Here is a 27,883-nt window from a genome sequence, read left to right as displayed (position 1 = left end):
GTAAGCAGCGTCTCAGGTTACTGCTTCCATGCTGAGCCATTTTCATCTCTTTGCTTCTTGGCCATTCCCATGTCGTCTAATGAAGAGCCACTCAATGCTCTCCAGCTATCTCCACTCCTCATGTTCTAGCCCAACTTATGCCTGCTTCCTTCCAGCTGGATGGAACGGATTCTCTGAAGGACCCTGACCAGGAGGATCTGGAGGAAGACAGTGAGGAGGATGAAGAGGGCCCAGGGGCAGAAGCAGCCCAAGGCACCGAAGGCCACATACCCCACAGCCTTAGGCAAATCCTGCAAGAGGAAGGTGAGAAGACTGGAGGATAAGGGCTCGGGCTTAGAGAGACTGGGGTGAAGGGCCATTAGACTCATCACTTCCCCTTTACCTCCTCAGACTTCTCAGGCCCTGTCCTCTGGCTCCAGAACTGCCTGATTCGAATAGCTGATGACCGGGAGGAAGACGGTGAGTGGGGACTATTTGAAGAGTAGGGCACTGAAGCCTTCTGGGAGCCGCAGTCGAGGCATGGAGGGGCAGTCTTTCTCCTTCAGCTGGGTCTGTCCCTTCTATTCCTAGGCTGCACCCAGGCAGTGCCCTTGGTGCCTCTGACAGAGGAGAATGAGGATGCAATGGAGAATCCGGACTTCCAGAAGCTGTTGAGAAAGCTGGGGCTTCGGCCCCCAGCCTCAGAACAGGTGAGTGCCTTGGCTTGGTGAAGGGCCAGATGGGGCACAGGGGCTTCTCTTGCCCTTCTCCCCATTCAGACTGTCAGCCTTGACTTCCCTGACCACTTAGGAGTCTTTCTGGAGAGTTCCAGCCAAGCTGAAACCCGTACAGCTGAGGAGGGCAGCAGCTTCTCTGGGCCAAGCAGGACCCGAGCCCCAGAGTGCAGACCACCCTGAGCAGGGGCCCAGCATGGAGAAGCTGGCTCCTGTGCCAGGCTCTCCCGTGGTGGCCAGAAAACGGAAGATCGATCTAGAGTCAGCAGGTAACAGGTCTGGGATTAGGGAACTGGCTAGGGGCACTGGGGTGGTGGCCAGGCCCTGCTCCCTCACTGGTGTGCCTCCACGGGCTATTTCAGAGAGAGAAGCTGTGAAGAAGCCTCAGAAGCTACAGCTACTAGACAGTGACGGCGAGCAGGAGAAGGATGAAAGCGAAAATAAAGGTGGGGGGGGGTGCGCGCACGCTCGCAATACTTTCCTCCTGTTCTTTCTTTCCACCACCCTGTGTCTGTGCCTTTGTATAATACCTTCTTCCCGTCTTCCTTCTCCATTCCCAAGTGTGTGTGTGATTCTTTCCTCCTGTTCTTTCTCTCCACCCCCCTGTGTGTGTCTGTGCCTTCGTATAATACCTTCTTCCCGTCTTCCTTCTCCATTCCCAAGTGTGTGTGTGATACTTTCCTCCTGTTCTTTCTCTCCATCACCATGTGTGTGTCTGGGTGTCATAACCTTCCTCTTATTCTTCCTCTCTGTCACCCCGCTCATGAGGCCCTGACCATTTCCCCTCTCTTCAGATCTCACAGATTCTGACCCAGGCTCCCCTGAGCCCTTGAGGTTCCACAAGAGGAGGAGGTTTCTGATCGAGGATGAAGATGACTAAGGAGCTGGCGGGCTTTTTGGTGGGACATGAGGGGATGCCCCAGCACTGGTCCTCCCAGGAGCAGCTCCAAGATGCTGGGGCAGCCCGGCAAAGGCGGCAGTGGGTGTTCCCTCACTGAAGTTTTCACTCAAGTGGACTTTGTTCCAGTTTCTTGGGGTAACAAGCCCTGTCCTCCTCTGGCCCTTTCCTTGTCCCCCAGCTTTGGAGCTTTGGGCTGGGGGGGTGAGGTGGCAACATACAGGTGCTTCTTGTTTTGTGCTTTGTTACAAAATTAAAGCCACAAAGAAAATCTGCTTCTGTTGGCCTGAATGTCAACACATATTCCCCTTTGCCCAGGCCTCTACATACATCTTACTTGGAGTGACAGTGACACAGTTGGGGTCTCTCTGCTCCTTGTATACACTGAATCTAATGAAGGTCACCATGACTGTTGGCAGGAGGGGGAGTGACATTTGCAGGGCTAAGTGACAGAGAAAGAGAGAAGACCTTTGTGAACATGGCAACAAGGCAAAGAGGTCAAAGTCCTGCCTTCAGAGAGGGAGATAAGCCCTATCTTTTTTTTTACCTCTTGAACTATCTGCTTCCCACTCCCTACTGACTAGCTGTGCACAGAACAATAGGTAGTCAGGAGGGTCATTTCTCCGGCTTTTTTTTTTTTTTTTAGAGACAATTAAGATTTCCTCACAGACCCTCAGGGGTGGTACAGTGAGTGGGACAAGTATCAAGTTCAAGTCCCAAGAGAGATGGGCTAAGAACAGTCCTTAGTTATGACCTGGCAACACTGAGCATCTTGCCATTCTCTTGCCCCACCCCCACCCAGCCCCTACCTTTTATTCCTCTCCAGCAGGACTACACCTACAGCCATTGTCATGGCCCAGATTCACCTTTGCTCTGCTGCCTCTTACTGTACCAAGTGATTATCACAAGGAAAGCCATAATAGAGACTCTGACCTCCCCTCCCTTCTCTTACTTTTCTTTTTTTTTTTTGCTGGGCAATGGGGGTTAAGTGACTTGCCCAGGGTCACACAGCTAGTTAAGTGCCAAGTGTCTGAGGCCAGATTTGAACTCAGGTACTCCTGAATCCAGGGCCGGTGCTTTATCCACTACACCACCTAGCCGCCCCCTTCTCTTACTTTTCTAAGGCTATGTTGGCCACACTCTATAGCCAACCCCAGTCCTTCCAGGATCTTCTACTTGAATTTCCTGACTTGGACCCTGGATCTGAGCCAGGGTAGCAGAGGGTGTGACTAGGGAGGAGGTTTGCCCAGCTGAATGCTTTGCACTTTGGCTCGGATTGTATAGACCAAGAGGAAAGGAAACCACTGAGACCTTCATCTTTGGCTTCCAAGGTGTTGGCAAGGCTTAAGAAGACCCCACTCTTTCTGTAGCTCCTGGGCAAATCGAAGTTGAGCTGGGGAGTATTCATGGCTCACTTGTCCCTCCAAAGAGACTACAGCCATGAGCTTGAGTGGGTGATCTATCATCTCACAGCAGTCATTCTTGTTTTCTTGGATGAAATGTAAGCTATGGAGTAACCGCCCCTTTGGGAGTGAGGGGACAAAAGCTCTTGAAATAGTTTGCAAGTGCTTTGCGTGAAAACTAGTCCAACCAATCTTCCTTATGTTTTGATGAGCAAATAAAGCTTACGTTAATTTTATAATTAAACAGGAGCAGAAACACGTTTCTTTTATGTCCAGTATGGCTTAGCTTAGTGGTTGTGATAGGTCCTTAGTAAATGTTGAATATTTCTGATTGACTAGCTAGAAGTAAAGGGTCCAAAGTTCAGAGTTCAAATCCAGCTTCAGACAGCTGTGACTTAACCTTTGTTTTCCTCAACTGTAAAATGGGGATGATAGCCCCTACTTCTCGATATTTTGAAGATCAAGTACAATAATATTTTCAAATAGGATATTTGTAAAGTCCTTAGCACCCCACCTGACACATAGTAGTTGCTATTATAATAATGTTATTGCCATTGAAGAAAAAAAGGAATATATATATATATATATATATATATACATACATACACAAGAGACTAGAGTGCGACAGAAATACCCTGGGTTCACTGATTACATGATAGATACAGGCTGTTGATTTAAGGTCCCACTCCTGACCAGTTCTGTCTTGACCTCTCTCCCCTTAGTTTCCAGACGCTTCTTTCTCCTAGTGCCTCATTCACTCATTAGGCAAATACTGGGCATGTATTTAGTCTTTACCAATATCCTCTAGGGCTTCATAATGTGGAAATTTATTTTGATTTGGGGACCCTACCTTTAGGCTGAGATTAGAAAGCCTTAGGCCCTCAGGGTCTCTCCCCCTCCTCCTCAGCTTCAGCTGAGCGGAAAAAGCCCTGTGGGCTATACAAGATGCCAGGTCAGACAGCTGGGGAGAAAAAAAAGCCCCCAGATCCCGGATCGCCTGTGCTGAGGCATGAGGCTCGAGAGCACCCCCCCCACCCCCCGACCAGCTGCAGCTCTGCCTGGCGGATTAGCTTGGTCTGTGGGGGCGAAGGAAGCCCCAAGATTTGAGTGGAGAGAAAAAAAGGTATATATAGACCTGGGAGTTAGACAGGAAAAAGAAGGAGGAGCGGGGACGGACTAGGAGAGGGGGCTGACTAGAGGGGAGCCGGACAAGGACAGAGGAGAGTTCTGTTCGGAAAAGGAGAGACAGAGCTGACAAGGTTACAGGCCTTATTACAAACCAGGGAAAGTGTAACATGGCCGGAGGCTGCTAAGGCCCTTATGGCGCAGCAGGTAGGAAAGAGACACAGTGGAAAGAGACTGCAGGAAAGCAGTCAGGTTGTACATTTTATTTCCCTGTATTTTTTTTTTTTTTTAGTGAGGCAATTGGGGTTAAGCGACTTGCCCAGGGTCACACAGGTAGTAAGTGTTAAGTGTCTGAGGCCGGATTTGAACCCAGGTCCTCCTGACTCCAGGGCTGGTGCTCTATCCACTGCGCCACCTAGCTGCCCCTATTTCACTGTATTCTTAATTTTAAATAGTATCTCATAAACTCTGCTTTGATTATTTAGTTAAGAGGCTTCTTAATATTTTGCTTATCGGGGCAGCTAGGTGGCGCAGTGGATAGAGCCCCGGCCCTGGAGTCAGGAGTACCTGGGTTCAAATCCGGCCTCAGACACTTAACACTAGTTGTATGACCCTGGGCAAGTCACTTAACCCTCATTGCCTTAAAAAGAAAAAAAATATATTTTGCTTATCAATTTGGGAGTGGAGCAGTGTGGTGGAACTTTATAAACGGCCCATATTAAATTAACAGAAGTCAGAACCAAATAGTCAAAAGTCCCCAGATGAGTCCTCTAGTCATCCATAGATCAGTTCCCCCCAAATTTGGCCTAGTCAATTCAAAAATATTTTTACAATAATTACATGGAGGAGATTCTAGGTCCTTAAAAGTTATATGAAAACAATGCAAGCTCTGACATGTCTACTACACTAGAAAGACTGCAAATATGGCACCAGTGACTGACTTGACTAAGGACCAGCCTGGTTTAGAGAGTCTCAGACTGTCCTTCCCTAGACTTCTCTGAGCAGGAAGGTGGAGATATTGGTGACAGCCAAATAGCAAGGAAGAGGGACTGTTAAGTAAAATGCTTTTTTCATAATGAGGATGAAGGTATGATGATAATAATAGCTTGTGTGTGTGTGTGTGTTTGTGTGTATATATATATATGCATATATATATATATTCCTTTTTTTCCTCAATGGCAATAACAACAACATTATTATAATAGCAACTACTTTGTGTCAGGTGGGGTGCTAAGGACTTTACAAATATCCTATTTGAAAATATTATTGTACTTGATCTTCAAAATATCGAGAAATAGGGGCTATCATCCCCATTTTACAGTTGAGGAAAACAAAGGTTAAGTCACAGCTTTCTGAAGCTGGATTTGAACTCTGGTCTCCCCACTCCAGGCCTAATGCTCTACCCACTGCACCACCCAGCTGTTGTCCCTATTATAACTGATGAAGAGAGGTTCGTCCATGTTAAATGAATTGTTGTGTCATAGAGCTTAGTAAGAAACAAGACTTGGACTCAAAACCTCTGACTCTGTGTTTGGTTCTCTTTCCTGCATCCCAAGGGGACAAGGTCTGATCTGGTGTAAGATGGACAAATATTTGCAGTGATCATATCTCTTGCCAGTCTTTGGGATAGAGTAGAAGGGGTGTGTGGAGGAGTCCACAGTAGGAGAGTCACAGAGCAGGGAGACCTACAAAGGAGAAACCAAGGGTAGCTCTGGAGCAGGTGGGTTTCTTTCTGTCTCTTGTGCTACGACTAATGATTCTCTAGCTTTCCAAAATCAAAGATGAAGACGAAGAGAGCAGGGGAAGAAGGAAAGCACAAATCCTTGAATAATTAGTCCAAAAGTTCCAACCATGGCTGTTGGTACCAAGTTAGAGAGATGGAGGTTGTGATGGGTAGAATTGTTTCCTGCTTGGGATCTGAATACTTTCAGATGGTAGGCAGAAAGGAACAGCTTTGTGTCTCCTTTGTATTTCTCTCTAGCAAGGCTGGGTCCACTACTCCAAAATGCTTGTCACGGTGATTCTTTTCGGCTTCCTGCTATACCCAGTAGCTGCCTTCCCAGATGGATCAGACAAAGGCCCTCCTCTACTTCCTCCTTTGTCCCTGGAGTCCCAACCACCCATTCTCGGCTCCCTTTCCTGTTGGAACCTGCTGCCTGAGTCTCTTCCCGACTTCGATCGTCTAGCCCCATTGCCAAGGTACCTGATTGGCCTGGCGTTGTACATAACCCTGGAGCAGGCTGGCTGTCCGACGGATGCCCGTGTCCTTGAGCAGCAGCTCTATAGACTGGGTGGGGTGAAAGTCACAGAGACCCTCATCCAACAGCTCCAAGGCCTTCGGGGGGACAGAAGAGGAAGTGAGTCCCACCAGGTTCTATTCCTCATCCTGCAGTTCCTGGGCAGAAACCAGAGGCTGGGGAGGGCCCCTCGTTCACTCTCCTCGGCACATTGTGTGCATGAGAAGGAGCAACAAGTACACAGTGTGATTCAGTTCCTGCCCCAAGTGGGAAGTTATTATAACCTTGGTATGGCTTTCTATTATGCTGCCCAGAATTGCATGGCTCAGGCCAGGGAGAGAGTACAGGAAGCTGCACTGGACCTAGGCTCTGATTTCCTTGTTGGGCTGATGGGAATAACCGGGGGCCCTGCAGGGATCCTTGTCGGTGTGCCGCTTAGGCCAGTGATCAAATCTGGGGTTCAGAAGCTTATCGAATATTATTACAGTAGTAGGGAGGGGTTAGAAAGCCCTTCCCTAGGCACATATCCAAGCTGGCAGAAGGACTGGGGAATCACCTCAGAAAAGGCCAGCAGCCCGGTGACTCCAACAATTATCAGTAGCAAACATATGGCTGATGAAGTGACAGAGGCTACCTCCCTGTGGAACTGGGGTTCATTCAAGAGCTGGGGATGGTAGAGAAGCCAGAGGCTAACTACAAGCTGGCACTGGAGCTGGGGAATGGGGGCACAAAAGTCATTTATCAGGAAGAGTCAAAGAGCTGTTGACTCCAATGGCATGTAAACTGATGTCCCTATTATTATATGTAAGTGCTTAATAAACGCCGTTTGATTGTTCTTTGCATCTATGTCTGTGCTTAATAAATGATCGCTGGGCTGAATTGCATTGAATGGGATAAACTGGACTTGCTTGTATCTTTTGGAATGAATCCGTCTCCCCGCAAGAGGAGTTTAATCCGGGGGCAGCTAGGTGGCGCAGTGGATAAAGCACTGGCCTTGGATTCAGGAGGACCTAAATTCAAATCCAGCCTCAGACACTTGACACTTAACTAGTCACTTAACCCTCATTGCCCTGAAAAAAAAAGGAGTTTAATCCTCTCTCTGCTCTTACCCCGTAAAGGATTTTGACTCTTCAGGAAACTATTTGGGGTTTTCTGGCAAAAATGGAGTGGTTTGGGGGCAGCTAGTGGATAGAGCACCGGCCCTGGATTCAGGAGGACCTGAGTTCAAATCCGGCCTTAACACTTAACACTTACTAGCTGTGTGACCCTGGGCAAGTCACTTAACCCCAATTGCCTCACTAAAAACAAAAAAATGGAGTGGTTTGGCCTATTTTACAAATAAGGAAACGACAGCAAACGGGATTAAGGGTCAAAGTGTCCGAAGCCAGATTTGAACTCGGGAAAACAAACCTCACTGGCTAGAGACCTAGCCCCCTAAGTACTGTGCCACCTAACTAGCTGCTCTTAGTCACTTCCCTGATTGACTTTGAGATTCGCTACTTTTCCCCAATAGCTCCGCCTCAATTCCCGGAAATTATCCTCGTTCACCCCGCTCAATCTTCGACTTTTCATTGGGTTATTCTTCTAGCGGACCCCCTCCCGCCGCGGAAAGAAAGGCGGTGTTTGCTCGGACCTTCCGTCCAATTATTGTAGGTGGGGGGCGAGGCTTTCCCTTTACGCTCCACCCTTTCAGGAGCGACGGGGCTCGGTGTCTTGCGGAAGCCTAGGAAGAGTCAGCCGAGCTCCCCGAGAGTGCCTAGAACTGCGCGTGCGTCCGGAGGGAGGGGTGTACGGAACTCGGAATAGCCGGGCAGCGGGAGGAGCCTTGTAGTGAGAGGAGGGGCTTTCAGTGTTTGTGGTCAAGCGTGGAGGTGAGAGCTGGGCTCCTGGAGCTGCGAGCCGGGTAGAGCGGTCCTCGCCAGGTAAGAGGGCGGGGAGCCTCCTTTGAAGGCGAAGCGTGGGTCCTATAGAGCTGGGCATGCGGTCGTAGGTTCTCAGCAGCGGGCGGATTTCCAGGAGCCCCATGTGAGAGCGCAGGCGTCCCGGGCTTACGCAGGGCCTCTGAACTTGTATGCATAACCGGCCAACTCCCCTCTCCAGGAGCCCCTACTCCCTCACGACCCCCTCGCGTCTCTGTCCCCTGACCCCCATCCCATGCCCCTTTATTCTAATTTTTTTTCTTTATTCTAATTTAAACACCCTCTCCAGGCCTTCCCCCATCTCCCCACCCCATCCCTTTCCCTATGATATTGCAATGTTTGCATCCTATTTTCCTTAGTCTGCCTATTCTGAGACCTTTCTTACCTAAAACTCACCAGGTGGTGGAGGAGGGTGCTTTAAAAAAAGAAAAAGTATAGAAAAGGCAGTGAACTCACGAAAAAAAAGAGAACGTATATAATTTATTAATTGGGGGGGGGGGAAGTTGTCGCTCTTTATAGAGCCAGACATCCAGGTGATCCATTCTGGGTGTGACTCAATTTGCGGTCTCTGGTCCTCACGGTTAATTAAACACAGCTGTAGAAAGTTGTACCTCTTCTCTCCCCACTCCTCCCCCACATGAGGCTTTTTAATTGCAGATAATTTTTTTCTCTCTTTACTGAAGAAAGAGAAGTAGTTAAACAAAAGTCCCCGGCACTTTGCACGTAGGAAGTGCTCAATAAATGTTGGTAGGCATTCCGAGAGCAGGCTCAGCATAAGCTCCTGCCGCTGGAGCAGGGACTTTGACAAGCTTTGACTTAGGTAGCTCAAATAGCAATCTGGGAATGCACTGTCAACTTTCTTCCAATACCTGGGTTGGATTCCACTCAGTTCAGTTTAGGATTTAATCTATAAAATCGGGGTCGTTCAGTATTTTTTTCTTTCTTTTTTTTTTTTTGTGTGAGGCAATTGGGGTTAAGTGACTTGCCCAAGGTCACACAGCTAGTAAGTGTTAAGTGTCTGAAGCTGGATTCAAACTCAGGTACTCCTGACTCCAGGGCCGGTGCTCCATCCTCCGCGCCACCTAGCTGCCCCCGTTCAGTATTTTCACAAATTTCTTGATCAGCTTGTGACCCCTTTCCTAACTGAATGTGGGGGTCGTAAAAATTTTGGCAACAGTGAAAGTTATGTATACCTATTTTATATACCTGTATACCCGGGGTCGAGTAAAAATTTCTCTGTCGAAAAGAGATCAGGAATGGAAAAAGTTTAAGAAGACCTACTCTAGGGGGCAGCTAGGTGGCAGCTAGGTGGCGGCAGTGGATAGAGCACCGGCCCTGGATTCAGGAGGACCTGAGTTCAAAGCCGACCTCAGGCAGTTGACACTAGCTGTGTGACCCTGGGCAAGTCACTTTACCCTCATTGCCCTGCAAAAAAAAGAAAGAAAGAAAGAAAAGAACTGCCCTAGAGATCATTTACTACATAGGGAGAAATATATATTTATATTAATATATGTAAGTATATATTATATATAAATATGTAATAATACAAATATATCTAGCCATATGTACACATATATGTACTTGTATGGGTATTTATACCTATATATAATATATATAGGAGCTTCAAACATCTACACAGTGCATGTAGACGCACGTGTACTTGTGTGCTTGTGTTTTATGTATATACATGTATATATTATGCATATACATGCCATGTGTGATGCATGTATATGTGTGTTCATGTAATTACATGTAAATATATGTGGGTTGGTACATAGGAAGAGACTGAATATTTCCAGGCTCCTGGTCTTCAGCCAGTTATTCCCATTGCACCTGACTGATCTTTTAGGTAAATAAATTCTTGTGTTCTACTTCCTCTTTGTCTTTACATCACATACCTTTCCCTTCAACTACCAATTGAACTCCCCTTATGACCAAGATTTTTGTTGTTGTTGTTGTTTGTTTGTTTTTGTGGGGCAATGAGGGTTAAGTGACTTGCCCAATGGGCAGTGTGTGCCCAGGATCACACAGCTAGTATGTGTCAAGTGTCTTAGGCAAGATTTGAACTCAGGTCCTCCTGAATCCAGGGCCAATGCTTTATCCACTGCCTTATAAACAAGATTAAAAATAGTTGGGGGAGGGGTGGCTAGGTGGCACCGTGGATAAAGCAGGGGCCCTGGATTCAGGAGTACCTGAGTTCAAATTCTGCCTCAGACACTTGACACTTACTAGCTGTGTGACCCTGGGCAAGTCACTTAACCCCCAGTGCCTTGCAAAAAAAAAATTAGGGGGGGGGGGCGCAGCTAGGTGGTAGCTAGGTGGTGCAGTGGATGAAGCACTGGCCCTGGATTCAGGAGTACCTGAGTTCAAATCCGGCTTCAGACACTTGACATTCACTAGCTGTGTGACCCTGGGCAAGTCACTTAACCCCCATAGTCCCACACACACAAAAAATTTTTTTAAAAATAGTTCAACACTGATGATGAGTGAGATGAGCAAAACTAGGAGAACATTGTACACAGTATCAACAACATTATGTGTTGATCAACTGGGATAGATTTTATTCTTCTCAGCAATACAATGGTCCAAGATAGTTCCAAAGAACATGATGGAAAATGCTCTCCAAATCCAGAAAAAAAACCTCTGTGGAATCTAGATGCAGATCAAACCATACTATTTCTATTGTTTTTTGTTGTTTTTCTTTTTTGAGGTTTTTCCTTTTTGCTCTGATTCTCTTCTCATAACATGACTAATGAATAAATATATTTAATGTGATTGTACATATATAACCTATATCAGATTACTTGCTGTCTTGGGGAGGGGGGGAGGGAGGGGAAGGAGGGAGATAAATTTGAAACTAGAAATCTTATAAAAACAAATGTCAGGGGGCAGCTAGGTGGCACAGTGGATAGAGCACCGGCCCTGGAGTCAGGAGTACCTGAGTAAAAATCCGGCCTCAGACACTTAACACTTACTAGCTGTGTGACCCTGGGCAAGTCACTTAACCCCAATTGCCTCGCTAAAAAAAAAAAAAAAATGTTGAAAACTATCTCTAAATGTAACTGGAAGGGCAGCTAGGTGGCACAGTGGATAAAGCACTGGCCCTGGATTCAGGAGTACCTGAGTTCAACTCTGGCCTGAGACACTTGACACTTACTAGCTGACTAGCTGTGTGACCCTGGGCAAGTCACTTAACCCACATTGCCTCACCAAAATAAATAAATAACTTTAAATGTAACTGGAAAATAATAAAATATTTATATGGAAAAAAAATAGTTCAGCAAAGCCTGCCACCAGAAACTACAATATTCTAGCACCATAGCACCTCAATAATGGGACAGGTTTCTGTTTTCTCAGTTCCTTTCATAGGCCAAGCTTGGTCATTCTAATTACAGAGCATTCAGTTTTTTAAATTGTCTTTCTACGTTTTAGTCTTTGTGTATAGTCTTCATGGTTCTGTGTCATGCAAACATTTTTCCCCCCAAGCAATAGTTTCCCATCTTATCCTAGCTGTGTTGATTTTATTTATGCAAAAGTCTTTCAATTTCACGTAATCAAAATTATTTTTCATCTTTAGTGATTGTCTTTTTACCTTGTTTAATAATTTCCCCTCTAACCATAGTTGTGAAAGATACTCTATCCATTTTCCTCCAAATTTTGTTTTAACAATATTTTTTTTAATATTTTTCAAATATGCATTGGTGTTTCATTCTGGTATATAGATGTCAGGCAGCTGTGTGGTGAAATGGATTTTTTTTAATGTGCTTCTTGTATGTACAAGTTATTGAATTTTGTCTTATCATGTTTATTTTTCTTTTGTTTCATTGGATTGCTTAATCCTGTCATGTTTAGGGTCAGTAATGTTTTCCTCCATTTACTTATCTTTAGTTTATTTTTATCCCTTTTCTCTTTTAATGATTACTTTTTGATTACTTTTCCTTTCTTGTACTATTTTGATACTAGTCATTTTACCACTGACTATTCCCCCCCCCTTTTTCTTTTCTTTTTTTTTTTGCGGGGCAATGGGGGCTAAGTGACTTGCCCAGGGTCACACAGCTAGTAAGTGTCAAGTGTCTGAGGCCGAATTTGAACTCAGGTACTCCTGAATCCAGGGCCAGTGCTTTATCCACTTCGCCACCTAGCTCCCAAATTCCTTCCCTTTTACCTGTCCTATCCTGAGTTGTTTGAATTTAATTAAATGTCTCTCTTTCTATTTATTTGTTAGTTTCTCCTCTTCTTTTGACCCTTCTCCCCCATAACCTTTCAGTTTCTTCCTTCTGCCTTTTAGGATCCTTTCTGGTTTATGAGTTTACACCAGGCTTTTATGGAAGCTTCTTCTCTTGATATTTTTTGAATCTTTTTCTTGTATTCCCCATCAGTGTCACTCTTTGGCTTCTCACTTTGCTCCTGGAGAAAAAAGGAGCCAAGGCTGGGCTGCTGGTAACCTCAGCCTCCTTGATTGGGTTGGGCCTTTTCTGAGGGTCCCCAATCAAAGTGTTGTTCCAGAGACCACCCCAGTATTACAGACTGCTGCGTAGAGTGCCCCAGGGAGAAAGTGTCACCAATCATTGTTTTGTTCCTTCTAAAAGTGATTCTGTTACAGATCTTCTGTGACCTCTTTCATGACATTTACTCTAATCCCATAAGGCTTCTCAGCCCTACACTTCCTCTTTGCCACCTTCAATATACAGACGTTATAAGAGAAACACAGGAGGAAGCTCTCAGGGGAAGTTTACATGACATTATAAACTAATTGAGGGCAGATTCTATACCCATTTTTTTTTCTTTTTCTTTTTTCTTTTGTGTGTGTGTGTGTGTGTGTGTGAGAGGCATTTGGGGTTAAGTGACTTGCCCAGGGTCACACAGCCAGTAAGTGTTAAGTGTCTGAGGCCAGATTTGAACTCAGGTCCTCCTGACTTCAGGGCTGGTGCTCTATCCACACTGCGCCACCTAGCTGCCCCCATACCCATTTTTTTTTTTTTTTTTAGTGAGGCAATTGGGGTTAAGTGACTTGCCCAGTGTCACACAGCTAGTAAGTGTCAAGTGTCTGAGGCCTGATTTGAATTCAGATCCTCCTGAATCCAGGGCCAGTGCTTTATCCACTGCGCCACCTAGCTGCCCCTTAATTTGATTTTTTTTCTTTTCTTTTCTTTTTCTTTTTTTTGGTGAGGCAATTGGGTTTAAGTGACTTGCCCAGGGTCACACAGCTAGTAAGTGTCAAATGTCTGAGGCTGGATTTGAACTCAGGGCCTCCTGACTCCAGGGCCCGTGCTCTGTCCACTGCACCACCTAGCTGCCCCTCCCTAATTTGATTTTTTTTTTTAAAATTTCCAATTCCATGTAAAGATATTTTTGAGTTCCAAATTTTTCTCCAGCCTTCCCTTCCCTACCCCTTCCCAAAGCCAGCAAGCAATCTGATATAGGTTATACATTACAATCATATTAAACATATTTCCACATTAGTCATGTAACAGAAGAAACAGAACAAAAGGGGGAAAAACACAAGAAAAAATAAACAACATCAAAAAAGCAAAAATAAAGGTGGAAATAGTATGCTTTTATCTGCATTCAAATCCATAGTTCTTTTTCTGAATGTGGAGAGCATTTTCCATCATAAGTCTTTTGACATAGTCTTGGATCATTGTATTGCTAAGAGTTAAGTCTATCGCAGTTGATCAGCACACAGTGTTGTTGGTACTGTGTACAGTGTTCTCTTGGTTCTGCTCATTTCACTCAGCATCAATTCATGTAAGTCTTTCCAGGTTTTTCTGAAATACATCTGCTTATAATTTCTTACAGCACAATAGTACTACACTATGTTCAAATACCACTTGTTCAGCCATTCCCTAATTGATGGGCATCCCCTGGGATATATGTCCGACATCGAGCACTCAGGGAGATAAGACTCAGGAAGAGCATATTAAATGGCACACTCCAGATCACGTAGCACACTTTAACTCCCAGATCAGGCACTGTGTACAGCATATATTGAAGTAATTCAGAAGGCTGCACCCTAGCCCTCTGGCCAACTACTGCAAACAGGTGTCACTGAAGCGTGACAAAGTGAACTGAGCTCCTTTCTCTCTGATGTTACATACTGGAGTTACACATGTTATAAAACAAGAGCCTGTGTTTGAAGTTTGGTTTAGAGAAGGTGTTTTATTTGTTTGGTTTTTGTTAAATCTTGCTTTTAGGGGGCAGCTAGGTGGCACAGTGGACAAAGCACTGGCCTTGGATTCAGGAGGACCTAAGTTCAAATCCAACCTCAGGCACTTGACACTTAACTAGCTGTGTGACCCTGGGCAAGTCACTTAACCCTTATTGCCCTGAAAAAAAAAAAAGACAAAAAATCTTGCTTTTATTTTCTTTAATAAACATTTAAAAAATTTTTTTTTTAGTGAGGCAATTGGGGTTAAGTGACTTGCCCAGGGTCACACAGCTAGTAAGTGTTAAATGTCTGAGGCTGGATTTGAACTCAGCTACTCCTGACTCCAGGGCCAGTGCTCTATCCACTGCGCCATCTAGCTGCCCCTAATAAACATTTTTTTATTTATGGTTTTGGGTTCCAATTTTTACCCCTCTTTCCCTCCCTCCCCATCTCCCTCCCTGAGGCTGCAAACAATCAGATATGGGTTATACAGGTATGATTATGTAAAACATTACCATATTTGTCATTTTGTGCAAGAAAACTTGATTACAAGGAACAAAATGAAATTGAAAAATAGCATGTTTCAATCTGTTTCATCAATATCAGTTCTTTCTTTGTATGTTTCCTTGATAGTCCTTTGGGATTGTCTTAGATCATTGTATTGTTGAAAATAGTTGTTATTCACAGTTCTTCATCAAACAATATTGCTGTCTCTGTGCACAATCTTCTCTTGGTTCTGCTCACTTCACTATACATCATTTCATACATGACTTTCCAGGCCTTTCTGAAATCATCCTGCTTGTCATTTCTTATAGCATAATAATATTCCATTGCCATCATATACCAGAGTTTGTTTAGCCATTGAGGGGTCTTTTTAATAACAAAATTCATCTGGAAGAGCAAAAGATCAAGAATATCAAGGGAACTAACAAAAAAGTGCGCAGGAAGGTAGGCAAATCTAAAGCTATACTATAAAGCAGAAGTCATCAAAACTATTTGGTACTGGGGCAGCTAGGTGACGCAGTGGATAGAGCACTGGCCCTGGATTCAGGAGGACCTGAGTTCAAATGTGGCGTCAGATACTTGACACTTCGCTGTGTGACCCTGGGCAACCCTCACAAAACAAAAACCAAAAACCAAAACCTCTTCAGAAGAAAATGTTCTCCACATCCAGAAAATAAAAGAACCGTGGATTCTGAATGTAGATTGAACCATGCTGTTTCTACTTTTGGTGTTTTGGGGTTTTCTTTGAGGTTTTTCCTTTTTGTTCTGATCCTTCTTTCTCAACGTGACAAATGCAGAAATATGTTTAATGATTTTTTTGTTGGTGTTTTTTGTTTTTGTGGTTTTGTGGGGCAATGAGGGTTAAGTGACTTGCCCAGGGTCACACAGCTAGTAAGTGTCAAGTGTCTGTGGCCAGATTTGAACTCAGGTCCTTCTGAATCCAGGGCCGGTGTTTTTTCCCACTGCGCCACCTAGCTGCCCCTGAAATTGTTTAATGTGATTGTACAGATATAACCTATATCAGATTTCTTGCTGTCTTGGGGAGGGGGGAGGGAAGGGAGAGAGAGAGAAAAATTTGGAACTAAAAATCCTGTGAAAACATATGTTGAAAACAATCTTTACTTGTAAATGGAAAATAATAAAATACTTTTGTGGTTTAAATAAAATAAAATAAAATGGGAATTCTCTCACTATCTACCACTCGGGGTTGTTAAGAAGAAAGAATTCTTGTAGAAATATGCTTATTGTGAATGTACATATACAACTTATATCAGACTGCTTTCCGTCTTGTGGGGGTGGGAGGGAAGGGAGGGTGGGAGAAAAAAATTTTGGAACTAAAAATCCTGTGAAAACAAATATTGAAAACTATCCTTGTATGTAACTGGAAAATAATAAAATACTTTATATATACATATACATATACATATACATATACATATACATATACATATATATATGAAAAAAGAATCCTGTAAACCATAAATGCTAGGTAAATGTGGATTATTATTATTATTATTATTATTATTTCTGTCACAGGAATATACGTGGCCAGAAGAGACCTTACTGTTCTGCTGCATTTGAGTCAGACCCATCTGAACCATAAAAATTTGCAGTGTGCCTGGCCCTACCCTACCTGGAAAAACTCACAGTTGGATCCTCTTCTTCTTGCTGTGGAATATAGTGTCTAGCCCTGGATGGCCATGTGGGAGATTCTGCAGGGGCTGGACAGGCCATTCCAAGAACGGCTACATGAGCTTTATTCAAACAGTCTCTTGCCCATGGATGTACGGAAACACCTAGCTTTTTGGATTGAGGACCAAAACTGGTGAGGTTCATGAGTGGTCCCTCTGCTCCCAGGGCTCCCAGGGCTCCCAGGGCTCCCAGATCTTGAGGCACATGGGCCATGAATGGTGAGAGGGAAGCCTTAACACAGCAGAAAAAATCCCCATGCTCAGGGGCCCCTAGATTGGGAGCCCTCCAAAGATTCTAACCTTCTTCGCTGTCTCGGCTGCCTAGGTACCAAGCGGTCATGAGCCCTGATATGTCTCATGCTTACTTGCTCTTCCATCATCTCCTGGACCAACTGCGCTCTCAATCCAGTGGCTATAGTCAGGATTCTGACCTGCTGCTACAGCATAACTTAAGAAAGTTCTGCCGGGATATTCAGGTCCTGAATGTGGGTGGGGTGAAAGGGTTGGAGGGGGCATAGAACAGGAAAGAGCAAGGGGTAGGGTCTAGGTTTGGGCTTTAGGAAACACTGAAGGATGGCACTAGGGGACAAGCCGAGCATCTGGAGCAGGAGGCACTAAGGGTGGCTATGAAGGAGTCATTGTATGCCCCTCATCCCCATTTAGGCTTTGTACCAGGATAATCCCACCCAACTGGCTGGGCTAATTTATAATCTGCTGCTAGAGGAAAAAAATATCCTGAACCAGGCTCAGAGGACCCAGCAGGTAAGGAAAGTTCTCTTGGTTGTAGTAGACCTGTGTTGGGTGAGGAGAGAGTGGGATGGGGTGGGGAGACTAGGAAGGCCTTTCATATTGTCCATGGAGAGCATATATATCACGTGTCCCTCAGCCACGCTAGGGTAGTCACAGGACTACAGACACTGGGTCTGTGGCCAGATATACTCATAGCCCCTTCTTTCAGAACCATGTAGATGCAGGTCCTGAGGTACCCATGGAGACGAGCCAGCAACAGGAGATTGAGTCTCGGATCCAGGAATTGAAGGATATGATGCAGGTAGTAGGGGCCAGAAGAGGGGTGGGCAGGGATCCCCACCAATCTACCACATCAGTCCCTACCTTTCCTTCCTCATCTCAGCATTGCTCATCCCTCCCATCTCTCTGCAGAAACTGGTTAAGGATGTTTACCACCTGAGTGACCTACAGGATGTCTTCTGTTTTCGGTACAAGACACAGAACTCCTCAGGTACAGTTCAGGCTGAGTGATTCTGAGGATTTGGGGCATTTGCTTGGAGGTTGCTGAGGGGGATGGAGGGAGTATAGGAAGGATGAGGCCTTGGGGAATCACCTAGTGATAGATTGAAATGTCAGTGATGGCTACCCAGGGAATTGCCTGGGCAGAGCATGCTGAAGGAGAGGGCCTGTGAGATGATGGTGGGATGTCTTTTGGCTGGTCTTCCCTCACTATTCCTCCAAGACCTCTAATACCTGATACTTTGCCTAACTTACTGGGACATCAGCCCCTCTCCCAAGATTAGGGCAAGTCAGGGAAGAAACGCAGGTATCTGAACCTTGGTTCTGATCCCTGCTTCTTGCCTCTGCTGTCCAGGAAGGACTTCTGCCATGAACTCTACCCAGGCCAAACAGCAACAACTCCTGCAGGAAACACTCAATGAGCTGGACAGAAAAAGGAAGGTGGGAAGTGGAAGTGGAGGGAGTAGGTGTTGTGGAAGCTAGGAGGGTGAGCCTGGCAGAGCCGGGGGAGCCAGCCCAGAGGGAGATACTTGGTGGGGGAAGCAGAATGCTGCCTGAACGCCTTGGCCCTGGCTTCTTGGACTATGTATAGTGTGGTGCTGTAACCCGAGCAGGCTGTAAAGGGAGGCAGGATGGATGGTGGGTATCAGCCGAGGGGAAGACTCACACACTTCTGGGCTTCCAGGAGGCGTTGGATACCTCTCGAACGCTGCTGGGTCACTGCGGCACACTGATTAAGCTGCTACTGCAGGAGCTAGAGGAGTGGAAAGAGCAGCAGCGCAAAGCCTGCATCGGGGCCCCATTGTACCAAGCCTTGGATCAGTTAGAGAGCTGGTAAGGCAGCCTTTGCTGCCTCTCTAGAGGCTTCCAGTGACTGGCACTTGGCAGCCCCACCTTCCAGAAGTGACTCAGCTTAGCCCCTGCCTGCAGCTCACCCAGTCTAGGCTTGGGTTTTCTTTTCTGTGGTTCAGAGTTTGTCCTTTTTCACAGTACATGAGTGCTCCATACACTTCAACAACAGAATTTGTGAATCCCTTCTCCATGACTGATTCTAGGACTTGGGTTTGGGCGGGGAGGGCGGGGTTTACTAGCTTGAGCATAAAGCAACTATGAGGTTTTTGTTTTGTTTTTGGCATAAAATGGGAAAAGATCCTTCAATAACATCCTTGGGGCATAGTCATAGTCACACACACACCCCTGAAGCCAACATTGTTATAACCCTTTAATTGCTGTGATTCTTTTCAAAAAGCCTGCAGGGATTCACAATGCTGAATTTTGCTATTTTGCTCTTTTTAACTGCTTGCTAATTTCATGGGCATCACTGGGTAGCTCAGAGCTACTTGGATGGGCACTTCTCTGATTATCGGAGGGTCTGAACCGTTTTTCAGAAGTTGCTTATTGGTATTTCTCATTTAGGGAAATGACTTCTTCACATCCTCTGAACTCAGCCCTCAGTGTCGCCAGCACCTACCCTTTTCAATTGGGCGAAATAGATTTAGCCACAGCCTGGTTGCTTTTCCTCTGACCAGTCTTATTTTTAGATCTTCAGGGTGATTGAAAGAGAGCTAGTTAGGGATGGGGTGAGGTAGGCTTCCCCTGAGTCTTGTCATCTCACCCATTCTCTTTCTCCATCTCCCTTACCAGGTTCACAGCTGGGGCAAAGATACTGTTCCAGCTAAAGCAACAGTTGAAGGAATTTGAGGATTTGAGCAACCTAATAAGCTATGAGAATGATCCCTTCAAAACCAAGCTGCCTTTAGAGGGGGTCACAGAATTGCTACAACATCTGCTCCACAGGTACCACCATGGAAGACACCCAGTCCTGGAGAAAAAGAGCTGTGGGAAGGAAGAGTGGGGAAAACTTGGGCGTTAGGAGGCTCGGGAGCCGGTCTGTATCATACATTCAACAGTTCTCTTGCTTCCCTCCTCAGTGCCTTTATAGTGGAATCGCAGCCTCAGATGCTTCTGCCTATCAAACGACCTCTTGTCCTCAAGACTGGGAACAAGTTTTCTGTCCAGACACGGTCGGTATCATGGTGACAATCTCTCCCAATTTAGGACTCCCTCTTACTCCCACCTCACACATAATCCTCTTTCCCTTGTGTTGAATGGATGTCTTACTTGGCGATTAAAGAGAAGTTTCTTTTTTTTTTTTTTTTTGGTGAGGCAATTGGGGTTAAGTGACTTGCCCAGGGTCACACAGCTAGTAAGTGTCAAGTGTCTGAGTCTGAATTTGAACTCAGGTCTTCCTGAATCCAGGGCCTGTGTTTTATCCACTGCACCACCTAGCTGCCCCTAAAGAGAAGTTTCTATTCTCTCTCTCTCCTCTCTCTCTCTTTCTCTCTCTCTCTTTCTCTCTCTCTCTCTCTCTCCCCCTCTCCCCCCCTTCCTCATCTCCCTCGTTTCTTTCCTCTCACTTTTACTTTAACAGAGACCATTATCCACAAAGTTTGTTCTAGATGCTGAGAATATGTATAGATGTGATGACATGGGTCCTTCCCTCAAAGAATTTGTAATCTAAAAGGGGAGAAGGATCAATTCCCAAAAATAAGGGGAGGCTTGGATGAGTGAAGAGGAAAGGTCCAGATGGAGCACTGTGAGATGTTTGAGAAGGGAGAGATGATTTTCAGCTGGGCGGATGAAGGAAGGCATGGTTGGGAAGGTGGCGTCTGAGGAGGGCCTGCCTCTTAATAGGTGGAGGTGGGGCTGAGATAGGAAGCCCATTGCAGGCATAGGGAATAGTGAGCAGAGCACAGACTGGGATCATAAATATAGAGCTGGATGCCTAGTTAAACGCCCTTGTTTTACAAGTGAGGAGAAGGAGAAGGCCTTGACCCAGATAGTAAGCGTTTGTTCTAGGTAACACAGGTAGGGAAGAGGAACGCTAGCATTCCAATCCAGAGTAATTCCTTCCTTGCCACTTTCTCTTCAAAGTCCCCTGGGACCCTTCAAGCATCAGGCCGGGCCCAGAGGCCAAGGCTGAGCAGCCTTCTCCTTTCCTCCTGCAGGCTCTTGGTGAGGCTGCAGGATGCCAACGAGCCCCTGACTGTGCACGTCTCCATCGACCAGTGAGTCGGGGAGCAGGGCTGGGGTGGAGGATACTTAGAGGAGGGAGGGGAGGGGATCCGGGCACTGGAAGGAGGATGGTCTCTTCCCAAGAAGAGGCTTCCAGTTCTAGGGGCTGTCCCATTAACTCTTTTGTCTTGTTTCACAGGAATACTCCCCAAATAAAAGGGTAAGCACCTGGGGACTCGTGGTGGAGGGGCTGTGACAAGGACAAAAGAGAATAATCATTTTGTCTCCTATTCCGAGACTCTGGAGGGGGGCTGGGCTTTGGCCAGATCCTGGCCACTTGTCATTTCCTCTACGTCCCCTGCCTCCTGGATCTTTACTTCAGAAATAGGAGCCCAGAGGCAAGTTCGGCTGTGTCTTTGTTGCTGTGTGATCTTTCGGCTTAGGTTATTGTGAGGAAAGCTTTTGTAAATCTGAAAAAAGGAGCCACAGAAACGTTAGTCATTGATGCAGTTGGTTTTGTTATTGTTTCAACTGGAGTAGCTTCCGAATGTTCAACCTCCTGACCTCAGAAAAGAAAACTTTGACACCGGAGAAGGGAAAGAGCCAAGGCTTGATCTGGGATTTCCGCTGCCTGGTGGGTAGAACCAGAACCCTAGAGTTAAGTCATCTCTTTGACATGGGTGAAGGGGAGAAATTTGGGGGCGGGGCAGTAGCCTGGAAAGACATGGCAGCGTGGTGTAGTGGTCAGAGTGCTGGACAAAGAACCAGAAAAGATGGGTTTCAATCCCGCTTCAGATCCTTACAAGTCCGGTGACCTTAGGTGAGTCACTTAACTTCTCTGAAACTGTTTCTTCCTCTGTAAAATGGGATAATAATAATGATAATTTCTTAGGTTTGCTGTGAGGATCAGCTGAGATAATAATGTTTATAAAGTTCTTTGCAAACCCTAAAGCGCTATGTATATTCCAGGTATATGGGGACCCTCTTGTAACCCCTTGCCCTCCTCTTCCCTTTCCATCATTCACAGACACTGAAGGAGCAGAAGGCATGTGGCTCTGGGAAGGGCTGCAGCGAGGTGAGGTCCGGGCAGAGTGGGAGGGAAGCGGAGGGACACCTTGGGAACCCCCGCTGACCTTGAACTTGGCTCCTTAGGGGCTGCTCATCGTGACTGAGGAACTTCACATCATTAACTTCACTGTCAAATACTCCTATCAGGGGCTGGAGCTAGAGTTGAAGGTAAAGGAGGGTGGGAGGAGGGGAAGAGGAGAGGAGGGAAGGGTGGAGCAGCCAGCCCTGGCCTCCTGCTAGCTCCCCGACCTCCCCCTGCCCCCACTGCCTCCTTCTAGACCAACAGTCTTCCAGTGGTGATCATCTCCAACATGAACCAGCTTCCCATGGCTTGGGCCTCCATACTCTGGTTTAATCTGCTCAGCTCTGATCCCCAGGTGAGGGGCGGGGAGGGAGGCTTGGGGCAGGCCTGAGTGAGAATTGTGGCAGGGGTTGGGGGGAGGGTGCCTCGGGCGCCCCTGACCTGGGCTCTCCTTCCCGTCTTGTCTCTAGAACCAGCAGTTCTTTTCCAGTCCCCCCAAGGCCCCGTGGAGGGTGTTGGGCCCAGCCCTCAGTTGGCAGTTCTCTTCCTGTACAGGCCGAGGCCTTGACCAAGAGCAGCTTAACATGTTGAAGAAAAAGCTGTTTGGTACAGATGGCTTCCATACCCTCAGTGCATTTCCCTTCTTCTTCGGCTCCCTCTGTTCCCAGTCTAGTCCCTTTCACCTTCTGTCCCTGTCCTGTGCTCCCCCCACCCCAGCCGTAGAATCTTAGGGGCAACAGAGATTGTGTAGTCCGACTTGTACCCTTGTATTCCGGACGAGTGGCTGTACAGCTTTCGGCTTGAAGACTCCCCACGATGGCCCGCCGGCCAGGTCTGCCGGCCCTGTTCCATTCCGTCCTTTCCACCTTCTGCCTGCTATTCCTGGTTCTGCCCTCAGGGGCCAAGCAGGACAGAATACCCCTTCAGATACTTGGGCATAATCAGAAGGCCCTTTGCCCAAGTCTTTTCTGTTCCAGTTGCCCAGTATTTCAGTGGGTTTTGTGCGGCGTGTTCTCCACTTGCCATCCCCTTGCCCCTGCAGCACTGTCCCACTTCCCTCTGTCCGGTCCCATAACTGAACCCAACGTTCCAGCTGGCCCTCTGTTTGAGCCCCTGTGTCCTTCTGTCCTTCAGGGCAAGAGCATAAGAAAGAGACCCAGTTGTCCTTGTCCTGGGCCGCCTTCTCCAAGGTAATGCATGCTCTTTGACAGCAGGACCCGCCCCCCATTCTTCAGGGTCCTTCCACTTTCTCTGAGCCATTTCCCCTTCCATGCCTCTCCTTTAGCAAGACAGCCCTCCTGGGAAGCTGCCTTTCTGGATGTGGTTGGACAAGATCCTGGACCTGGTGCACAGCCACCTGAAGGACATCTGGAAAGATGGGTAGGATAAGGATGCTCTGGCCCTGCCTGCCGATCGCCTTCTTGGCTTTCCTGAGGGCGGAGTAGGGCTCCACCTTGTGGGCACAGCGGGTTCTGCAACTACAGACTAGAGAAGATACGGTAATGACTGCCCTCTCAAAGTCCCTTTACCGCTTAGGAAGCTCTTTGCAGACGTTGTCTCATTTGAGCCCCAGAGCTGTGCTGTGACATAAGAATGTAGTTCCCCTTGGTTTATAGATAGGGAATAGGCTTAGAGAGGCTAAAGGAGTTGATTTGTCCCTGGGCCTCTTCTCACTCTCAGACCAGCCTTCTTTTACCTTGTGCTGCTGCTTCGAGGCAGGAAAGAAAGGGGCTTGTGGGACAGCTCTCCCCTTCCATGTTACAGGCACATTAAGGGCTTTGTGACCCGCGCCCAGGCACTGCGGTTGTTGAAGAAGAAGCTGCCAGGTACCTTTTTGCTGCGATTCAGTGAGACCTCACTAGAGGGGGGCATCACCTGTTCATGGGTAGAACATCAGGATGATGGTAAGACTGAAAGACATGCCTCCCATCTTTGGGGTTTTGTTTTGTTTGGTTTTGGTTTTCTTGGTGAGGCAGTTGGGGTTAAGTGACTTGCCCAGGGTCACACAGCTAGTAAGTATCAAGTGTCTGAGGCCAGGTTTGAACTCAGGGCCAGTGCTCTATCCACTGCGCCACCTAGCTACCCTGGCCATTTCACTGGGATTGAGGAGTGGGAGAATAGCCAGAGCCCTAGAGTAGAAGAGACAGACTTCTGCTCCTTATCCCTTACCATCCTATCCCTTCTGCCGCCTTCTCTCCCTGCCCACCCTCCATCCCAGACAAGGTGACCCTCCAGTCAGTAGAGCCATATACTAAAGAGATTCTGCAGCTAGTCCCGATTACAGAGATCATCCGGAACTACCAGTTACTGGCAGATGAGAACGTACCTGAAAACCCGCTGTGCTTCCTTTACCCTGGTATACCTAGAGATGAAGCTTTCGGACCCTATTACCGAGAGAAAGGTAGAGCCCTGGAATCTTAGGTTGTATAACCCAACCGCAGCCTCTCTTTGATGGGAATACTGTGGTGGATCAGGAGGAAGGGGGTTGAGTGAGTTGAGCAGAGTCATCCAGTTACTGACCAGACTGGGCGATATGGGGTGGAAGGCAGAAGGAGGGGGCCTGGGGCTCCTATTTGTATTCTTTAACCTTCTCAATCATTCTTCCCTTCTAATCACACACGCATGATATCTCTTCCTACCACAGTCGACCTTACGAAACACAGAAAATACTTAAGACGGGAACTCATTGTTGTGTCCAACAGGTGAGCTGTGACCTCTGTTCTTCACCGGTCAATGTCAAGCTGTGTCATTTCAACTAATATAGCAGATAAGAGTTTAACACTATTTAATGGTTTTGAAATCAATGGTTTCACTTGTAAATTTGCTAGAATGTGGAATTGTATATAGAGCTAGTTTGGTAACCCAGCACTTTGGGGGGGGGCGGGGCAATGAGGATTAAGTGACTTGCCCAGGGTCACACAGCTAGTAAGTGTCAAGTGTCTGAGGTCAGATTTGAACTCTGGACCTCCTGAATCCAGGTCCAGTGCTTTATCCACTGCGCCACCTAGCTGCCCCCAACCCAGCACTTTTAAGTGAAAGATAAACTGAGACTGTGATAGTCTTCTTAGCCTACTGTCTTACTGATTTACAAACTGATTTTAGTCTCTTTAGTTTTTCCAACTCCCTCAGATATTTCTTCTTTCTTCCTAGTCTTCTTGCTCTTCATTTGCTCCTCTATTCTCCCTTATCTGTTAACCTTCTTTCCTTTTCTAACACTGAACTATCTGGAAATCTTTGGGATGAGAAAAATTCAAGCCTATACTTCTTCCCTATTCTTCATACTGTTCCCTACAAATCTCTTAAAGGCATCATCCCTTTATCTTTACTCTTACAAGTACTAGCCTCATCCAGGCCTTTCTTACCTTGGTCTGGACTGTCACAGAAGCATTCTGCTTGGTCTCCCTGCCTCGAGCCTCTCCTCCCTCACACTTGCCCCCCACACTGTCACCAGAGTGATTTTCACCTCCTCAGTAACTCCCAGTGGTTCCCTATTGCCTCTAAGAGCAAATAGAAGCTCCTCTGTTTGCTATTTAAAGCTCTTTACAACTTAGCCTTTTCCTTGCTTTCCAGTCTTTCAACACTCTGTGGTCCAGACACACTGCTTTACTTGCTGTTCTCCATATGATTGTGTCTGTCCCCCATACTGAGGAATACTTACTGAGTCATACATACTGAGGAATGTTTTCCTCAGCCTTCAACTCCTTCAAGACTCAACGGGGCAGCTAGGTGGCGCAGTGGATAAAGCACCGGCCCTGAATTCAGGAGTACCTGAGTTTAAATCTGGCCTCAGACACTTGACACTTACTAGCTGTGTGACCCTGGGAAAGTCACTTAACCCCCATTGCCCTGCAAAAAAACAAAAACAAAACAAAAAACAAACAAAAAAAGCTGTGTGACCTTGGGCAAGTCACTTAACCCCAATTGCCTCACCCAAAAAAAAAAAAAAAAGACTCAACTTAGGCCCCAGCTCCCCCAGGAAAGCTCTCCTGGCCCTTACAACTACAGATGTCTTTTTCTTGAAGGCTACCTGCTCACTACTTTGGATTTATCTTCTATTTGCTGATTTTACGTACCTCTTAGAACTTCTTGAAGGCTGGGACTGCCTTTTTTTTCCCTTTTTCTTTGCATCTCCTGCACTTTAAACAATGCCTAGCATAGGATAAACATTTAATAAGTGCACGTGCATTGACAGTACTCTTTCTTCATGTGTGTGTCTTTAGGCAGGTTGAGGAGATGCAATCACCAGTTCAGTCTCAGCAGCCGGAAGTGCTGGACTTGAATCTGGAGCCACCTCTAGAGTGGGAGCAGGAGCCTGAGCTTCCCTTGGACCTGCAGAGCCTAGGGGAGGACCTGCTAACTCTGAATGTGAATGATATCGAAGGTGAGTGAGAGCTGCCCGTGAGCTAAGGCTGCCAAAAAATCTAACTAGAATGTAGCCTGTTGGTGAAAGAGCAGGAGGTTTTGTCCCTGGACTGAGACAGCCAATCTGCTGAGGGTTCATTTGGACAGTAAATTCCTCTCCATCCAGAGTGTGACCCTTTCAGCCTTGGTAGTATTTCCCTGCTGGTGAAGAGCCTTTGACTTGATTCACCCTTCTGCACTACCTAGCTCTGAAAAACGACGGGCTGACCCAGGATGATATCCTGCTGAGAGATGACCCCGTGTTACCCATCCTGTCCTCTGGAGATGAAGCCCCCTCCTCTGTGAGCCACTTCTTCATGGATGGCACCTCGACTTTTGATTTCCCTAGTTACTAGGAATTCAGTTTCTCCCTCTTTTCCTTCTCCCCCCATCATGATATCGCTCTTTGGTGGAGATCAAGAGCCTGCTGGCATTTGTTTGTTTGGGGGGGCGGGAGGTGGAATTAGGAAAAGGAAGAAACAGACCTTCACAGCTTCCTGTTCCCCCGTGCCCCATGTCAGGTTGTCTCCTTTCTCCCCTTGTACTTTGTGAAGTCCTGCGTACCCAGTATTTCTTTGTGAGGTAAAGCAGTGCCTGCCTCATTTTACTTGGCGAGGCTCTCTCCTAGAGTGAGGGGAGAGTGGAGAGACCCAGTGCTAACTTGGTGTTCTCTCATCATTTGAAGTTTACAAAGCACTTTTCTCGTTGCCAGAATCCACCCTGGGAAGAAATACAAACAGGGACTGAGGGGGCAGCTAGGTGGCACAGTGGATAGAGCACTGGTTCTGGATTCAGGAAGACCTGAGTTCAAATCTAGCCTCAGACACTTGACACTTGCTAGCTGTGTGACCCTGGGCAAGTCACTTAACCCCAATTGCCTCACTAAAAAAAAAAAGAAAGAAACAAAGAAAAGAAACAAACAGGTACTGACTTATCCAGGGTCATGCAGCTATGCGACCCCAACCCCAAACCTCCTGCCTCTGTTCTGTGCTCTTCCTGTGCTGTTTTCCTGTCCTTCCTTTCCCCTTGTTATCCCTGGCAAAGTCTCACATGTGCACTTTGATAGTTGAAACTACTTCCAGATGGGCAGCTGGCTGCTTCTGTCCCCTGCGGCCCAGAGCTTCAATAACAAATAGTGTTGGGGCCAAGCAGCTCCTGGCATTACAATGGTCACCCAGTATAACTGGACAGGAGTAAAAGTCAATATAATAAACTATGTTCTCTAACAACCATCTTGTCTTTTTTCTTCTTTCCCATCCCTGGATAAGAGGGAGAAGGAGGGAAGCACTGGGCTGAGGAGGGGGAGGAAAGAGCTGGGAAAAACAGTGAAACAGAGGGAAGAAAGCACTTGCTAACTTTTCCCTTATTCCCCAAGATTTCAGCTTCCCTGGGGTGATAAAATCCCCTTCAGTGGGGGCCTCAGTGTCCTTTAAGGGAGAATCCCGTTGGTTTTTAGGGGAAATTACCGTCATGTCCCTGGAACCCCCTGTA

At 46.6% G+C, this 27,883-nt stretch overlaps 3 protein-coding genes across 6 annotated transcripts in view; all 3 read left to right on the top strand.

Annotated features, from left to right (window-relative positions):
* Positions 1–1,877, top strand: part of TIMELESS (timeless circadian regulator) — a 32,650-nt gene extending 30,773 nt beyond the window's left edge. The window contains exons 24-29 of the mRNA XM_043966929.1: positions 156–303; positions 391–459; positions 571–689; positions 790–982; positions 1,076–1,159; positions 1,508–1,877. Coding sequence (XP_043822864.1) covers positions 156–303; positions 391–459; positions 571–689; positions 790–982; positions 1,076–1,159; positions 1,508–1,593 — 699 coding nt within the window. The 3' untranslated portion in view covers positions 1,594–1,877. The remainder of the gene's footprint in view (positions 1–155; positions 304–390; positions 460–570; positions 690–789; positions 983–1,075; positions 1,160–1,507) is intronic.
* A 3,865-nt stretch (positions 1,878–5,742) lies between these two features.
* APOF (apolipoprotein F) lies at positions 5,743–7,211 on the top strand. Of its 2 annotated transcripts, none has more exons than XM_043965118.1 (2): positions 5,743–5,859; positions 6,125–7,211. In XM_043965118.1, the coding sequence occupies exon 2, from the start codon at positions 6,145–6,147 to the stop codon at positions 7,051–7,053; it is 909 nt and encodes a 302-aa protein (XP_043821053.1). In that variant the 5' UTR covers positions 5,743–5,859; positions 6,125–6,144; the 3' UTR covers positions 7,054–7,211. The 2 variants fall into 2 exon arrangements, with proteins under 2 accessions (XP_043821053.1, XP_043821051.1); XM_043965116.1 differs by having other exon boundaries at positions 5,744–5,859; positions 6,121–7,211.
* A 932-nt stretch (positions 7,212–8,143) lies between these two features.
* STAT2 (signal transducer and activator of transcription 2) lies at positions 8,144–27,621 on the top strand. Of its 3 annotated transcripts, none has more exons than XM_043967310.1 (24): positions 8,144–8,298; positions 16,484–16,772; positions 16,964–17,114; positions 17,302–17,400; positions 17,597–17,689; positions 17,800–17,878; positions 18,242–18,327; positions 18,572–18,720; positions 19,531–19,683; positions 19,818–19,910; positions 20,895–20,954; positions 21,101–21,121; positions 21,442–21,535; positions 21,929–21,976; positions 22,054–22,137; positions 22,248–22,346; positions 22,462–22,597; positions 23,126–23,181; positions 23,277–23,371; positions 23,756–23,817; positions 24,210–24,392; positions 24,636–24,693; positions 26,212–26,372; positions 26,600–27,621. In XM_043967310.1, exons 2-24 carry the CDS (start codon positions 16,642–16,644, stop codon positions 26,746–26,748), a joined length of 2,340 nt encoding a protein of 779 aa, XP_043823245.1. In that variant the 5' UTR covers positions 8,144–8,298; positions 16,484–16,641; the 3' UTR covers positions 26,749–27,621. The 3 variants fall into 3 exon arrangements, with proteins under 3 accessions (XP_043823245.1, XP_043823244.1, XP_043823246.1); XM_043967309.1 differs by having other exon boundaries at positions 23,756–23,895; XM_043967311.1 differs by lacking the exon at positions 24,210–24,392 and having other exon boundaries at positions 23,756–23,895.
* Positions 27,622–27,883: the final 262 nt, after the last annotated feature.

Source organism: Dromiciops gliroides, chromosome 5 (genome assembly GCF_019393635.1).
Source record: "Dromiciops gliroides isolate mDroGli1 chromosome 5, mDroGli1.pri, whole genome shotgun sequence".
NCBI lineage: Eukaryota > Metazoa > Chordata > Mammalia > Microbiotheria > Microbiotheriidae > Dromiciops > Dromiciops gliroides.
This window is presented reverse-complemented; position numbering and strand designations above follow the sequence as displayed.

What these genes read in the sequence shown, in the direction of transcription:
- STAT2 (XM_043967309.1), top strand. Translation starts at nt 16,642, where the DNA reads ATGGCCATGTGGGAGATTCTGCAGGGGCTGGACAGGCCATTCCAAGAA. An exon ending in AAGGACATCTGGAAAGATGG is followed by an intron (nt 23,372 to 23,755) that starts GTAGGATAAGGA and finishes TCCATGTTACAG; the next exon opens with GCACATTAAGGGCTTTGTGA. An exon ending in ACCCTATTACCGAGAGAAAG is followed by an intron (nt 24,393 to 24,635) that starts GTAGAGCCCTGG and finishes TTCCTACCACAG; the next exon opens with TCGACCTTACGAAACACAGA.
- APOF (XM_043965118.1), top strand. Translation starts at nt 6,145, where the DNA reads ATGCTTGTCACGGTGATTCTTTTCGGCTTCCTGCTATACCCAGTAGCT.